Source organism: Lutra lutra, chromosome 10 (genome assembly GCF_902655055.1).
Source record: "Lutra lutra chromosome 10, mLutLut1.2, whole genome shotgun sequence".
Lineage (NCBI taxonomy): Eukaryota > Metazoa > Chordata > Mammalia > Carnivora > Mustelidae > Lutra > Lutra lutra.
The window spans coordinates 68,571,227-68,585,405 of record NC_062287.1 but is presented as its reverse complement, the minus strand read 5'-3'; the positions used below and the strand labels follow the sequence as shown (position 1 = coordinate 68,585,405).

The window sequence follows — 14,179 nt, the reverse complement described above, 5'->3', positions numbered from 1 at the left end:
CCACCTCCAAATACACCACACTGGGGATTAGGTTTCCAGCATACGAATTTGGAAGGGATGCAGACATTCAGTCTACAGTAGTACCATGAAGATATTTGTTTAAATAATCTCTAACAATCCTCACAAGACGTGATTCTTTCAGGCTATCTCCCATGAATTGCTTTTGATCTAGTTGTAGTCACAAAGTATGTATGTAAAACAGTTAAGCAATAATATAATTCCTTGCTCTAAGACTCAGCTAGAATGCTACCTCATCTAAGAGTATTTTCTTCCCACCCTCTCCATCCCTACCCCTAGCTAGATACTTTGGGTGTCGTAGTCAAGAAATTATTGCCAAATCCAATGCCATGAAGATTTTCCCTATGTTTTCTTCTAAGAATTCTAGAAGTTTTAGCTTGTATGTTTAGATATTTGATCCATTTTGAGTAAGGTAAGGATCTAGCTTTCAGTTTTTTGCATGTGGATGTCCAGTTCTCCCAACGCCATTTGTTGAAAAGACTGTCCTTTCCCCCTTTGAATTGTCTTGGCATCCTTGTCAAAAGTCATTTGCCCATGTATGCAAGGATTTATTTCTGTGTTTTCTATGCTATTCTATTGATCTTCATATCTGTCATTACACCAGTACCACACAGTGTTGATAGCCATACTTCTGTAATAAGTTCTGAAATCAGAAGGTGTTGTTTTCCAACTGTGTTCTTCTTTTTCAAAATTACTTTGGCTATCCAAGATCCCTTGAGATTCCATATGAATTTTAGAAAGATTTAGAAAAAAAATTTTTTTTAAAGATTTTATTTATTTATTTGACAGACAGAGATCACAAGTAGGCAGAGAGGCAGGCAGAGAGAGAGGAAGGGAAGCGGGCTCCCCGCTGAGCAGAGAGCCTGATGCGGGGCTCAATCCCAGGACTCTGGGATCATGACCTGAGCCGAAGGCAGAGGCTTTAACCCACTGAGCCACCCAGGCGCCCCTAAAAAAGTATTTTTATTTATTTATTTGAAAGAGAGAGACCCAGTGAGAGAGAAGGATTTTTTAAAAAATATTTTTATTTATTTATTTGACAGAGAAAGACCCAGCAAGAGACACAAGCAAGGGGAGTGGGAGCAAGAAAAACAGGCTTCCCACCGAACAGGGAAGAAACCCGATTCAGGGCTCAATCCCAGGACCCTGGGATCATGACCTGAGCCTAATGACTAACGTTAGCCGCCTAACGACTGAGCAACCCAGGTGCCCCTAGAAAGATTTTCCTATTTCTGCAAAAATGTCAGTGAACTTCTGGTAGGGATTGCATTGAGTCTGGAGATTGCTTTGGGTTGTATTGGCATCATAACAATATTAAGTCTCCAATCCATTACCATGGGATGTCTTGCTATTTATTGGTGTCTTTACTTTCAGCATTGTTTTGTAGCTATCACTATGCAAGTTTTTCACCTTCATGGTTAAGTTTATTCTTATGTATTTTATTCTTTTAATGTTATTGTAAATGAAATTGTTTTCTTGATTTCCTTTTTGGATTGTTACTGTGAGTGTAAATAAGTGCAACTGGTTTTTGTGTGTTGATTGCATATCCTGCAATGTAGATGAATTTATTAGTTCTATCTGTGTATGTATGTTTGTGTGCATGTGCGTGTAATCTTCTGGGTTTTCTACAGACATAATTATGTTGTCTATCTGATTATATTATCTTATAATGGTTAAGCTGCTTTTAATTTTTTGTCTTGCCTAATAGCTCTAAGACTTCCAGTACAATTCGAATAGAAGTAATGAAAGTCAACATCCTTATCTTGTTTCTGATCTTAGAGGAAAAGCTTTCAGTCTTTTATCATTGAGTATCATGTCAGCTGTGTATTTTTCATATATGGCTTTTATTATGTTTCTTTCTTTCTTTTCTTTTTTTTGAAAGATTTTTATTTATTTATTTTAGAGAGAGTGAGCATGAGTCAGAGGGGCAGAGGGAGAGGGAGAGAGAATCCCAAGCAGACTCCACACCCAGCGTGGAGCTGGATGCAGGGCTTGATCCCACGACACCAGGACCACCACCTGAGCCAAAACCAAGAGTTGGATGCCCAATGGACTGTGCCAACCACTGCCCTGAGGTGGTTTCCTTTCAATCCTAGTTTGTTGAGTGTTTTTTTTTAATCATGAAAGGTTATTGGATTTTATTACCTGCTTTTTCTGCATCACTTGAGATCATTATGTGTTTTTTTTTCTTTTAATTCTGTAAATATGGTGGAGTACATTGATTTTTGTATGTTGAACCAACTATGCATTCTGGAAATAAATCCTGCTTGCTGATGGTGCATAACTGAACTCATTTTTAAACTAAATGAAATTCAGAATTTTTATGCTCCTGCTAATTAGCTCTTGGGGAGCTTGAGGAGACCAAAATAATTTTAGAAATTAGAGAAACTAAATTTCCTCACATATAAATTATAGTATAGTGAACACACTTTTTTTTTATACTGTTTTAGTGTGTGTGTCTGTGTGTGTGTTTGGGGGGTGCATAGATGGGCAATATACCATAATTATTATAAGATGGATTATGGGGTCATATTCTTCTGTTCAAATTGTATCCCTGTCACTATAGTTGGGTAACCCTGTGCTAGTTTTAAACTTATTTATGTTTCAAATTTCTCAGTTGCAAAATACAGGTTAAAATAGTCGCGCTTTAGGATTGTTGTAAAGATTAAAGAGATAATGTGTATATAGCACTTAGAACAATCCCTGCCATCTAGTAAGTGCTCTATAACTATTATTATATTATTTCAATCTAATTAATGAAAGCTTGGAGTCTTTTGCTGAATCCAAGCTTAAAATCAGAATGTCAGCTAAACTATGTAGTGGTGAGGAAAGCATTCACACCTGAAAAACTATAGACAGAGACCTTTATGCTAGATAAAAGATCGACCTCTTTATCATTTCTGTGTGTCATCTTACTTACAACCAAAAAGAAACCAAGATGCTTATCCTTAAATGCTCCCTCAGGCAAAAAGAAATAATCTTCTAATCTGCAGTGATTGCATAGAAGTGTAGAAGTCTGACCTTGAAATTTCTTAGCACCCGCAGGAATAAGGTTGGGTACATGTTAACAGCCACATCTGCCTCTCCTCTCCACTCCAGTGGACCAAGTATTATCACAAATCATATTTTTCTGTCTCCCCAACTAGAGCATATATTCCTCAAGGTCAGGGTCTGTGACTGACCTTCCCTATAATCTCATACCTTCCAACACAGGACCTCAACCTTAACAGATATGTTTTGGGTTGAATTTCCTGCTTTCATTCTTTTTTTTTTAAAGTTTTTATTTAAATTCCAATTAGTTGACATACAGTGTAATACTAATTTCAGGTGTACAATTTGGTAAGTCAACATTCCCATACACTACTCAGTGCTCATTGCGACAAATGCCTTCTTGTTCCCTGTCACCTATTTCACCCATTCCCCTACCCCACTTTCATTCTTTGGACCTTTATTCTCTGCAGTTTGACATTGAGGAAAAAGCCATGGATGTAAGAGACACAGATGTAAACTCTGGCTATGTCCCCTCACTAGTTGAGTAAACTTGAACCAGTAATTTCATAAGTCTAAGCTTCACTTTAAGACCAGAACAATATTTACTTCAAAGATACTGTGAGAACCAAATAAGGCAATGTGTAGTCTAAAGTGCTGTGGAAAGTGACAATAGATTAAAAAAAAAAAATCTTTCCCTCTGAATTTTGCTGCATTAAGTCACCTCTCTAATTCTCAATTCATGAGCTTTTTTTTTTCCCTGACAGTTACACTCATTTATTTATCTTGCCTGCTATATCTCCTTGAATTTTTTTAAATTGATGAACTTGATTTTTTAGAAGAGTTTCAGATTTACAGAGAATTTAAGCAGCTAGCACAGAGTTTCACTATACCATGCCCCGCCCCTGACACACACATGGTTTCCCCTGCTATTAACATGTTATATTAGTATGGTAATTTGTTGTAATTAATAAGCCAACATCAATACATTTCAATTAACTAAAGACCATAGTCCATTATTTCCTCAGGTTTTACCTAACATCTTTTTTTCTTTTTTCTTTTTTTATTTAATTTCTTTTCAGTGTAACAGAATTCATTGTTTATGCTTTTTTTCTGATCTAGGATCCCACCCAGGACACCACATTACATTTAGTCATCATGTCTTCTTAGACTCCTCTTGGCTGTGACAGTTCAGACTTTCTTTGTTCCGATGACTTGACAGTTTTGAGGAGTACTGGTCAGGTATATTGTAGGTTACCCCTCAATTAGAATTTGCCTCATGTTTCCTCATGATTAGACTGGGCATATGGGTTTTGGGGAGCAAAATTACAGAGGTAAATGCCATTTTCATCACATAATATTAAGGGTATATTCTATCAACATGACTTACACTGTTGATGTTGACCTTGATCATAGGTAATGTTCTTCAGGTTTCTTCTATAAAGCTACTCTTTCTCCCCCTTTCTATAGTGTATTCCTTGGAAGGAGTCACTTCACACTTAAGGGGTGGGGAGTTCTGTTCCCTCTCCCAAATATTTTTTAAAGCAAATACTTTGATGCATGGGTTGATTCTATAAAGTAGAGATGTTACTGATGTTACTGACTGTTACTGACTGCCTTGCCCAGAGCCCCTTTTAAGGAAAGTTGCCTCTATCTACAGTCCCTGCTAAATGGACAGCCATCCCCAGGACCATGATTGGGATAGACATGACCACCTAACCTCCAATACTTATTCTGTTCAACTAAATGATTAAATTATTTTTTGATTCTGTTGGCCTTCGGTATTATTTAATTCTCTTACATTTAAAAACCCATTGACTCTGTTTAACAAAAAGAATCCTCAGTTTATTTGATGCATTGAAATTATACTTTCTGAAGAAAAGTTTCCCCAAATTCTTGACTTTTTAAATACTCATTGAGTGAAGCCTACTTATTTCTTTTTCATGGTTGTCAATATTTCTTTAACAGTAAGTTTATGCAAATTAAAAAAAGAAAGAGCAAACAGTGTTATTAAAGTTCTCCATTGCTAAAAAGGGCTTATTGAATATATTAAAGAGTTGATGAGAAATAGACCCCTTTAAATACCTGTTTTTAAAAGGAACAACATTGTTTATGAGCAGGAAAAGAAATTCCCACTCAAAGTGGACAGACAAGTGGACAATGATTATGGCACTTGTCAGAGCTATTTTTCAAATGGATTACTCCCTTAAAGATTTTGATTGCTTTACATGGATATTCCCAAATACTCATCCAGAGGGGGGACAAGGGAAATCAGTATGTGTAGTGATGAGGAAGGGAATCACAATTGATGACAATGTGTTTTGTTTTGTTTTGTTTTGTTTTGTTTTGTTTTCATCAGTGGTCAATAGGTTTAAAGTCACTGATCAAGAGATGAAATGTAATCCTGAAGAGTGGAAAAACAATTCCAGGACAGATGGATGGCATTGTAGGTATGGTATGTTTCAACAAATCAAATTGAAGAGGAGTTCTCAGAATTGTTGAGTTTATTTCAGTAGATATTCAGGATACCAGCTCATATGATAATATTGAGCATGTTTTCTCATTATTGTATGTTCAATGCAGAAAAGAACAAAATAATTTGGATATAGAAGCCGTGTTGCAATGTAATTGGAGCATAAACTGTAAAAAACTTTATATAAGAATTCTGCAAAACAGGAAACAGTGAGAACAAGTCAATATTCAGGGAAATATGATTAAAGAGGTATGTACTTTAAATACTTATAACTTATTTTGGATAAACAAAAATAATTTTTAGTATAAGAATGTCCCATACACTATTTGCTTTTATCTCAGTGTACATATGCACAGGTAATTAGAAATAATTCATATCTAACTGGGTGTCCTGTGGCATTTTTCAAATTCTTTTTTTTTAATTGTGCAGAGAACATTTGAGAAGAGATCTATCCTCTTAATAAAACTTTCTGTGTATACAATATGTTATTATTGACTTGTGTCTTGTGTTTCTATTTGCTGAATCCGGTGACCCTAGTAATGTCAGGATCTGAACTCAGGTCTTGTGACTCTACATCTACTGTTCTTTCACCTGTGATCTTCCCTCTAGGTGATTTCACAAACTAACCAACCACATGAGTACATTTGGAATTAAGTTTCATAGTGAATTTTTAAATACTTTATTGATGCCCTAGACATCTGGAGAATTTCCCTGCAGGAAAAATACAGAATCTCATTTTCTTGCCTCTCTTTGCACCCACTAGAGCATTCTTCTGGACAGTTGTTGAGTTAAGCAATACTGAAGATTCTCTTCATTGTTGAAAGATGAAGTCAACAGCATTCTAGGTGTAGCCTTTAGAGCAGCTCTGTGGTGTTTGAAATGCCCTGCATTCGGCTTAGAAAGGACACAGAAATCTCCAAACTGGAAATACATCACTTTAACAGGATTCACCAAAACAATGTTATTATTGTTAATTATGGTTTTAGTCAAGATGATGTATGCAATTGACAAAGTGCACGGATATACATCATTCTATTTGATCCTCACAATAACTCTATGGGGATAACTTTTATTTATTTTTATGTGGAAATTAAAGTTGTACTATAAAATAAAATGTAAATCGGTGCAACCATTGTGGAAAACTTTTGAGAAGTTCCTCAAAAAATTAAAAATAGAATTACCATACAATCCAGTAATTCTGCTGCTGGGTTTTTAAAGAAATGAAAACACTAATTCAAAAAGATACTTGCACCTCTATGTGTACTGCAGCATTATTTACAATAGCCATGATATGGAAGCAACCTAATTGTCCATTGATAGTTGGAGAAAGAAGATGTGGTACACACACACACACACGTGCATATACACAATGGAATACTACTCGGCCATAAAAGAGAATGATAACTTGCTATTTAGGACAGAATGAATATACCTAGAGGATATTATATACAAGTGAAATAAGTCAGAGAAAGACAAATACCATATGATTTCAATTATGTATGGAATCTAATAAACAGGACAAATGAATAAACAAACAAATTGACTCATAAATACAGAGAACGAACTGGTAGTTGTTGGGGGGGAATGGGTAAAATAGGTGAAATTGGATTAAGTAATACAAACTTCTGGGGTGCCTGAGTGGAGCAGTCAGTCAGTTAAGCATCCCACTCTTGGTTTCGGCTCAGGTCACCATCTCAGGGTCGTGAGATTGAGCCGGTATCGGACTCAGTGCTCAGTGTGGAGTCAACTTGAGCTTCTCTCTCTCCCTCTGCCCCTCCCACCTGCACTTGGACTCTCTTTCTCTCAATAAATATTTTAAAAAATATGAACTTCTAATTCTAAAATAAACAGGTCATGGAGATGAAAAGTAAAACATAGAGAATATACTCAGTAATATTCTAATAATGGTGTATGGTGACAGATAGTGACTATACTTATCATGGTTAACATTGTATAATGAATAGAACTGTCAAATTACTATTTGGGGCACCTGAAACTAATATAACACTGTATGTCCACTTCAATAGTAAAAAAATTTAAAAAAGAGCTCAGTAGTTCAACATCCCTGCAGGAATTTAAAGCAAAAGAGTAAGTCAATTGTACAGACACCATCTATAGACACCTAGGATCAGGAGAACTATAGCTGGATTTCCTGGCCTTGGAAATTTCTTCTTGATGCCGAGTCCCCAAAGCCATACTAATTCCTATTGCACAAACAGAAGTAAAAAGTATCACTCTAAAATTAAACCTCCCGGGGCGCCTGGGTGGCTGAGTGGGTTAAGCCTCTCTGCCTTCTCTCAGGTCATGATCTCAGGGTCCAGGAATCGAGCCCCGAATCAGGTTCTCTGCTCAGTAGGGAGTCTGCTTTCCCCACCCCCTACTTGCCTCTTTGCCTACTTGTGATCTCTCTCACTCTCTGTCAAATAAATAAAAATAAAATCTTTTTAAAAAAATCTTTAAAAAAAAATAAAATTAAATTAAACCTCCCATAATGTAAGAGGAAACACATGGTCCTTTTATCTTTCCCAAGTGTGAAGAATATAGTAGGTGGTCTGATCCTGGTTTCAGAGAACTGGAGAGCACTAAGAAAGGGCTGAGCTTTTCAAAGCAAAGAGCTGTGCTCAGCTTTTCTGTCAATGTGACATCAGCCTCCTGGGCCCACATAGCCCCTAGCCCTCTTATTTCTTAAATAATGTCCTTCTATCTAATGACTGCAGTCCCAGACCCTGATGGTTCAGATAAACAATGTGTCAAGTCTTGGCTGCGGTATCTCTTCTTGGTGGGAAGGTCAGAAAGTCCTTTAAAAAATCCGAGAGACACAAAAATATGAACAGGCATGAATTTAGAAAGGACTACAAGATAAAACTCGTCATCACAAACACAAATGCCTTCCGCAGCTTATACCTAAGGAGCTTCTGTAGGGTTTTCCCTCAATCCCCCTCTTCTTCTCCTAGCGTATATTCAGTCTTCGTTGTCTCCATGCCTCTGTGCATGCTGTTCCCTCTGTTCTTTTTCACCTCTGGTGGAAAACTCAGTCATCTTGGGGAACATTTCAGCTTCTGTAAAATAGCTTCCAACAACTCTGGAAATTCAGTCACTTCCTCATCTGTGCTTGTATAAGCCCTTATTCATGCCTCTATTATAATACCTATCGCATCATATTGTAATTACGTGTTAAACTTGAGAGTAGAGATCATGTCTCAATCATCTAGTGCTTAACATAGTTTTTAGCTGATAGTAGATACGCAATGCATTTTTTCAACAAGTGAACACTGTTTAAATTGTTTGCTTTATTATTTTTTTTAATTGTTTGCTTTATTTGCGTGAAAAACGAGTTTAATACTGTGGTTGTCTTTAACAGACAAATTTATTCTTATTTACTTGCAGTAGGAGGAACACAGGAAAAGTACTAATTGCATTACTCCTGGAATGCTGTCTATTATGTCAAACTTACCCAAAGAAGTGGGAAAAATTTACAAATTAAAATATTAAATGTGGCATTCTAATAACAATGAAAATGTGGTTATAAAATCATTTGCATTTTCAAGTCTCCCTCCTCTCAACAGTACATAACCAAAAAGTGGTACACAAACATCACAGGTAGACTTGGCATCAGAAGAGATCTTCAAAAAGACCAAAATCATGGATTTCTTACAGTCAAAAGGGATCTCTTGGTTGCCTATTCAACCCTCTGCTATGTATGAATCTCTATATCGACAAATGCTCATGTAGCTTCTACTTGAACAATTGCGGTGTGGGGGAACTCACTACTTAAGAAGGTATTTGGTTCCCTCTTTTATTTTTTTTCAAGTAGGCTGCATACCCAGCATGGAGTTCAATGCAGGGCTTGAACTCATGACCCTGAGATCAAGACCTGAGCTGAGATCAGGGGTTAAGATGCTTAACCTACTGAGCCACCTAGGTGCCCCTTGATTCCTTATTTTAAAATTAAAATGTCCAAGTTCACCTCAAATCTGCCTTCTTGTAATCTTTAACCATTGAATTCAGTCCTTCCTTCCTCAAACCACAGTGAATATTCCTTCCTTGTGATCGTGCCATCAAAAATTAAAAGCAGCTATCTGTGGTCACCCCAAGTCTTTTCCAGACTTTTCCAGTTTCATTCAACTGCTTCTCATATTTCAGGTCTTCTGACTTTTCAGCAACCTGGTTCATATCCTCTAGTCACGTTGCAGTTTGCCTGTAGCACTTCTAAAATGGAGTCTGGACATACATTCCAGGTGAGGTTTGTCCAGCGAAGAGGATTAATACATATTGCTCATTCTAGACTCCGTACAGTTACTGTCCCAACTTGGACAGGCTTGTGCCTGATGTAGAGTCAAACCTTGGCAATGGTTAACAGGAAAGGGGATAACCTGCAGCCTGGATAGGACCAGAGCTAAGAAAACATATCTAATGCTGGGACATTAGTCGGAAAGCAAGCCGCCTAAGTGAACCCTGGATACACCCAGGGCATTCAAGGGGTTTTGAACTGATAGTTGGGGACCCGGCTGTAGCAATATTTGAAGTCAGACAGGTGGCATTACTATGCCTCCGTTAGATTTTGGAGCAGGTCCATAATCAACAATAGGGAAACCTGAGAGTCAAGACCCAAACCCTGGGCAAAGAGGCTGCAAAAGGCTGGGCTAATTAAAGACTAGAATGCAAAGAAGAGCTACATTTCTAGGGGGAAACTGAGATAGCAAGAATCAGAATGGCTCTAAAGTCATAAAGACGTTTGTTGAATTCCATCTTCTCCACTTTCCAATCCTTAGTTTCCTCATGTGAAAGTTGGGTTAATAACAGTATTTACTTTAAAGGATGGCTGTGAAGACTTCATGGGATGATATATATGAAGTCTGGCAGATAGTGCTTAGCAAGTGTTTTCCTTGCAAATTAAAATGCATAAGTGAAATTTAAGTTAAATGAATTTTAAAGTAATTTCATGTTTAAAGCTTTAAAATTAATTACATACCAAGCATTTTCTAAAAAATTTTTTAACACTTCCTTTAAGAAAATCACTATGTCTATTTTTATTTTGAAAGATGACCAGAAATAATATGGTTTGATTGAAAATGGCTTATAAACTAAGAATAACATAATGCGATTCTTTATAATCCTCACAATAATTATAACAATAGTGTGGTTATGACCAATACACTTATTTCCAGACTTTACTTTCAAACAATAACTTTACTATAAATCTTTGAAATCAGTCTTTCTTAGAATGCAAATTCATTAATCCAGTCAGAATTATAATTCAATATTTGTTAGAAATCTTTGCATAAACCCTTTTTTCAGGCCCACGTTGTTTTCTTTGTAATATCCAATTATTTAATATTTAAGAGCACCGCCCAATGGAGGTGTGTGTGTGTGACTTTGAACCTATAGTTACAATCCAGAGAATTGGCAGTGACATCATCTGTGACAAGAAAAAAAGCTTCTCTTGGTGAGTGGAAGACCTATATATAAAAGTCACACCTGAGGGTCTATAGTCCAATTCATCAGCTTTCACAAGCTGACAACTTCAAGAAAGCATCAGCCGTCAATACACCTGAAAGATCTTGTCACAAGACATAGTGTGGTGAGTAATCTTTAGTTTCTCTTTTCAATTTCATTTGAGATTTTTTTGAGTTTTTTTCATAATTGAGCACTTATATAATATGTACTATTTTCTATAAAAATGCTCTTTGTCCAAGGGAAATTATTAAGGGACAGTTTGAATTCTTTTAACATGTAATGCCACATTACAAAATAAATGTATTCTGCTAAAATGCTCTTAAGTCATTCAAGTCTTTCAAGATGCCTTGCTTTTTCTAAGTTCATCTGAAATTACACAAAACATAATTAAAATTTGGCATGATATGCTCTAATGATATCTCACTGAAATTTTGAAATAAAATAGCCTAGTGAGGAGTGAGTAATTCTGATTTAAATAACCAATATAAATGTATTGTTGTGTTAAAATTCATTTTTCTGGCAGAATATCCTTATCTAGACTGTTTTATGACTCATAGAAATCTCAAATCTGTGCATTGTAGTTGGAGAAATTCAGTTTTACTGGTAGATAATGTCTTTACATAAAATCTTTCCAAATTTGCTATTCTGAAAGACTATACATGAATTTTAAGGGTGTTTTATAACTGTTCCTTTGCTTTTTCATGGCATTCTTATATGAAGCTCTTCCCTCTGTTAAGAACAAGGAAGCCAAGGAGAGATGTCTTAAGTCACTAGGTGAATGTGACAAAGTAGGGCTAGATACGAATGCTCCTATCCTCTAGCTACAGTGCCTCTTCCTAGCATAAGCCACTGAACAATCTTCATTTGTTGCTCCATCAGGAGCTTTATATTGCAGAATGAAAATAAATGTAGTAGATTATAATGTTTCTTATGCGACTTCCCTTTAAAATATGAGTACACAGCCATCCTGTGTATGTTAACATGGAGAACATTTTCTTAACAAGCGTTAAGAAAAAGCACTTCTGTAATAATAGGCTTTGCAATTACTGAAATGCAGATTAAGGTAAGACTATTCTATTTAGAGATGAAAAGCTTTATGAGCAAAAGAGGAAAGTGCTAACAATTAAACTCTAACAAGACTGCTAATAAAATGAGCTGAAAAAGAGGGATGCTAGAGTGCCTCAGTTGGTTAAGCAGCTGCCTTCGGCTCAGGTCATGATCCCAGGGTCCTGGAATCGAGTCCCGCATCGGGCTCCCTGCTCGGTGGGGAGCCTGCTTCTTCCTCTCCCTCTGCCACTCCTCTGCTTGTGCTCTCTCTCTCTCTCTCTGATAAATAAATAAATAAAATCTAGAAAAAAAAGCTGAAAAAGATAGACAGCATTCCATATGGAGCCAAGGTTCTAAATCCGTAAAGTAATTAGGTGATTTTAAAATACACCCACACCTTCTTTTTAATGACAGAAGTATACATTAATTCATTAAAAATCTCAAAATCAGAGCCTATTAAGTTGGTATTTATGGTTATTATTGCAGTGCCTGAAATGAAGTTGACTTATGAAAAAAGAAATTTGCTAAGTAAATAAACAATGTTAGCAATGTATCTGGTCAAGAGAATTAGCCGTTTTTCGGGGTGCCTGGTTGGCTCAGTCGGTTAAGCACCTGCCTTTAGCTTCCAAGGTCCTGGGACCAAGCCCTGGTCGGGCTCCCTGCCCAGGGGGGAGTTTGCTTCTCGCTCTCCCTCTGCCCCTGCCCCCACTTGTACTCTCTATCAAATTAATAAATAAAATCTTTAAAAAGAGAGAGAGCAAGAGCATTTTCAAGTAAATTATAAGCACTTAATCATAACCAACATAAAATGTGGGAGGAAATTCTAAAAAGGAAGACTTCATTCCTCATGTGGCTTAAAATTCATATATTAAAACTTGCACAAAACTCTCAAAAAGATACTTAAGAAAGTAAAACTCATCTAATTTCTAAGTCAAATTATGTGTATATATAATATATACTAATGTATCTGTAAAATAAAAGAGGCCGATTCTAAAAAATCTTTCGTGAAAACCAATTCAATTAGTTGTTGTAACACTCTGCACAGTTGTATGGTTGTAATGATAACTAACTATAAATTTAATTGTACAGTTTGGCATGTTAAAAATATTTTTAAATACTTCCATTTCCCTTTTCCTTTTAGTGAAGATGATGTCTACGAAAGACATGGTTAAAGTAATGATTGTCATGTTTGCAATTTGTTTTCTTGCAAAATCGGATGGGAAACCTGTTAAGTAAGTATTGTAATCTCTTCTGCATGGTGAGGGCATGGGAATTGGATTTCTGAGGTTGGCTTTATGATCAGGAAGGGGAGAGCTAATGGAGTGGTCCTCCCTGTTTCTGTTTCCTCCAGGAAGAGATCTGTGAGTGAGATACAGTTCATGCATAACCTGGGCAAACACCTGAGCTCCATGGAGAGGGTGGAATGGCTGCGGAAGAAGCTGCAGGATGTGCACAACTTTGTTGCCCTTGGAGCTCCAATAGTGCACAGAGATACTGGGTCCCAGAGACCCCGGAAAAAGGAAGACAACGTCCTGGTTGAGAACCATCAAAAAAGTCTTGGAGAAGCAGACAAAGCTGATGTGGATGTGTTAACTAAAGCTAAATCCCAGTGACTACGGATATACCAGAGCACTGCTGTAAACAGCATAGGGCAACAATATTACATGCTGCTAACATTTTCAAGCTCTTAAGCTTAATAAACATCAAAATTTACATCTAATCCATTGCTAGCCATGATGGCTGAAATTTAATTGATTATTTTGATTCTACTTTAATTCATTTAAAAGCTCTTTTAATTATTCTATTTCTATTGTTTATTCTTTTTAAAGTATGTTTTTGCATAATTTATAAAAGAATAAAATTGCACTTTTTAACCTCTCTCCCATCTTATGATGCAAAATAAAAATTTAATGATCATAATGTTAAATAAATGAAGCTGAGTATTTCTCTCTCTCTCTCTCTCTGGCGTTATGAGTAATACCAAAATGTTTAAATTGATCTTGGGAAGGAAGAATAATGCAAGATGTTTTTTCAATCATGTGTCTCACTCCCATATTTGAACATCATCCTTTTAATATTACCAAAGTACTAGGTTCCCAGATCCCCACTACCTGGATACTATTGTCCTCTTCATTTCAGGAGAAGAAATGCTCAGCAAGGAAAGGCAGAAAGTCGTCTGAAACTTGAAAAAGCATT

The 14,179-nt window shown here is 36.4% G+C and overlaps 1 protein-coding gene across 3 annotated transcripts in view; it reads left to right on the top strand.

The window, feature by feature from the left end:
- PTH (parathyroid hormone) overlaps positions 1–13,885 on the top strand; it is a 114,184-nt gene extending 100,299 nt beyond the window's left edge. Inside the window, exons 1-4 of one of the 3 annotated variants that reach the window (XM_047747460.1) lie at positions 1,961–2,093; positions 5,366–5,456; positions 13,125–13,215; positions 13,335–13,885. In XM_047747460.1, the coding sequence (XP_047603416.1) occupies positions 5,441–5,456; positions 13,125–13,215; positions 13,335–13,596 (369 nt within the window). In that variant the 5' untranslated portion in view covers positions 1,961–2,093; positions 5,366–5,440 and the 3' untranslated portion in view covers positions 13,597–13,885. Of the gene's footprint in view, positions 1–1,960; positions 2,094–5,365; positions 5,457–10,833; positions 10,917–13,116; positions 13,216–13,334 lie in introns of those variants that run through there. The other 2 variants (XM_047747459.1, XM_047747461.1) reach the window with 2 other exon arrangements.
- The last annotated feature ends 294 nt before the right edge of the window (positions 13,886–14,179 follow it).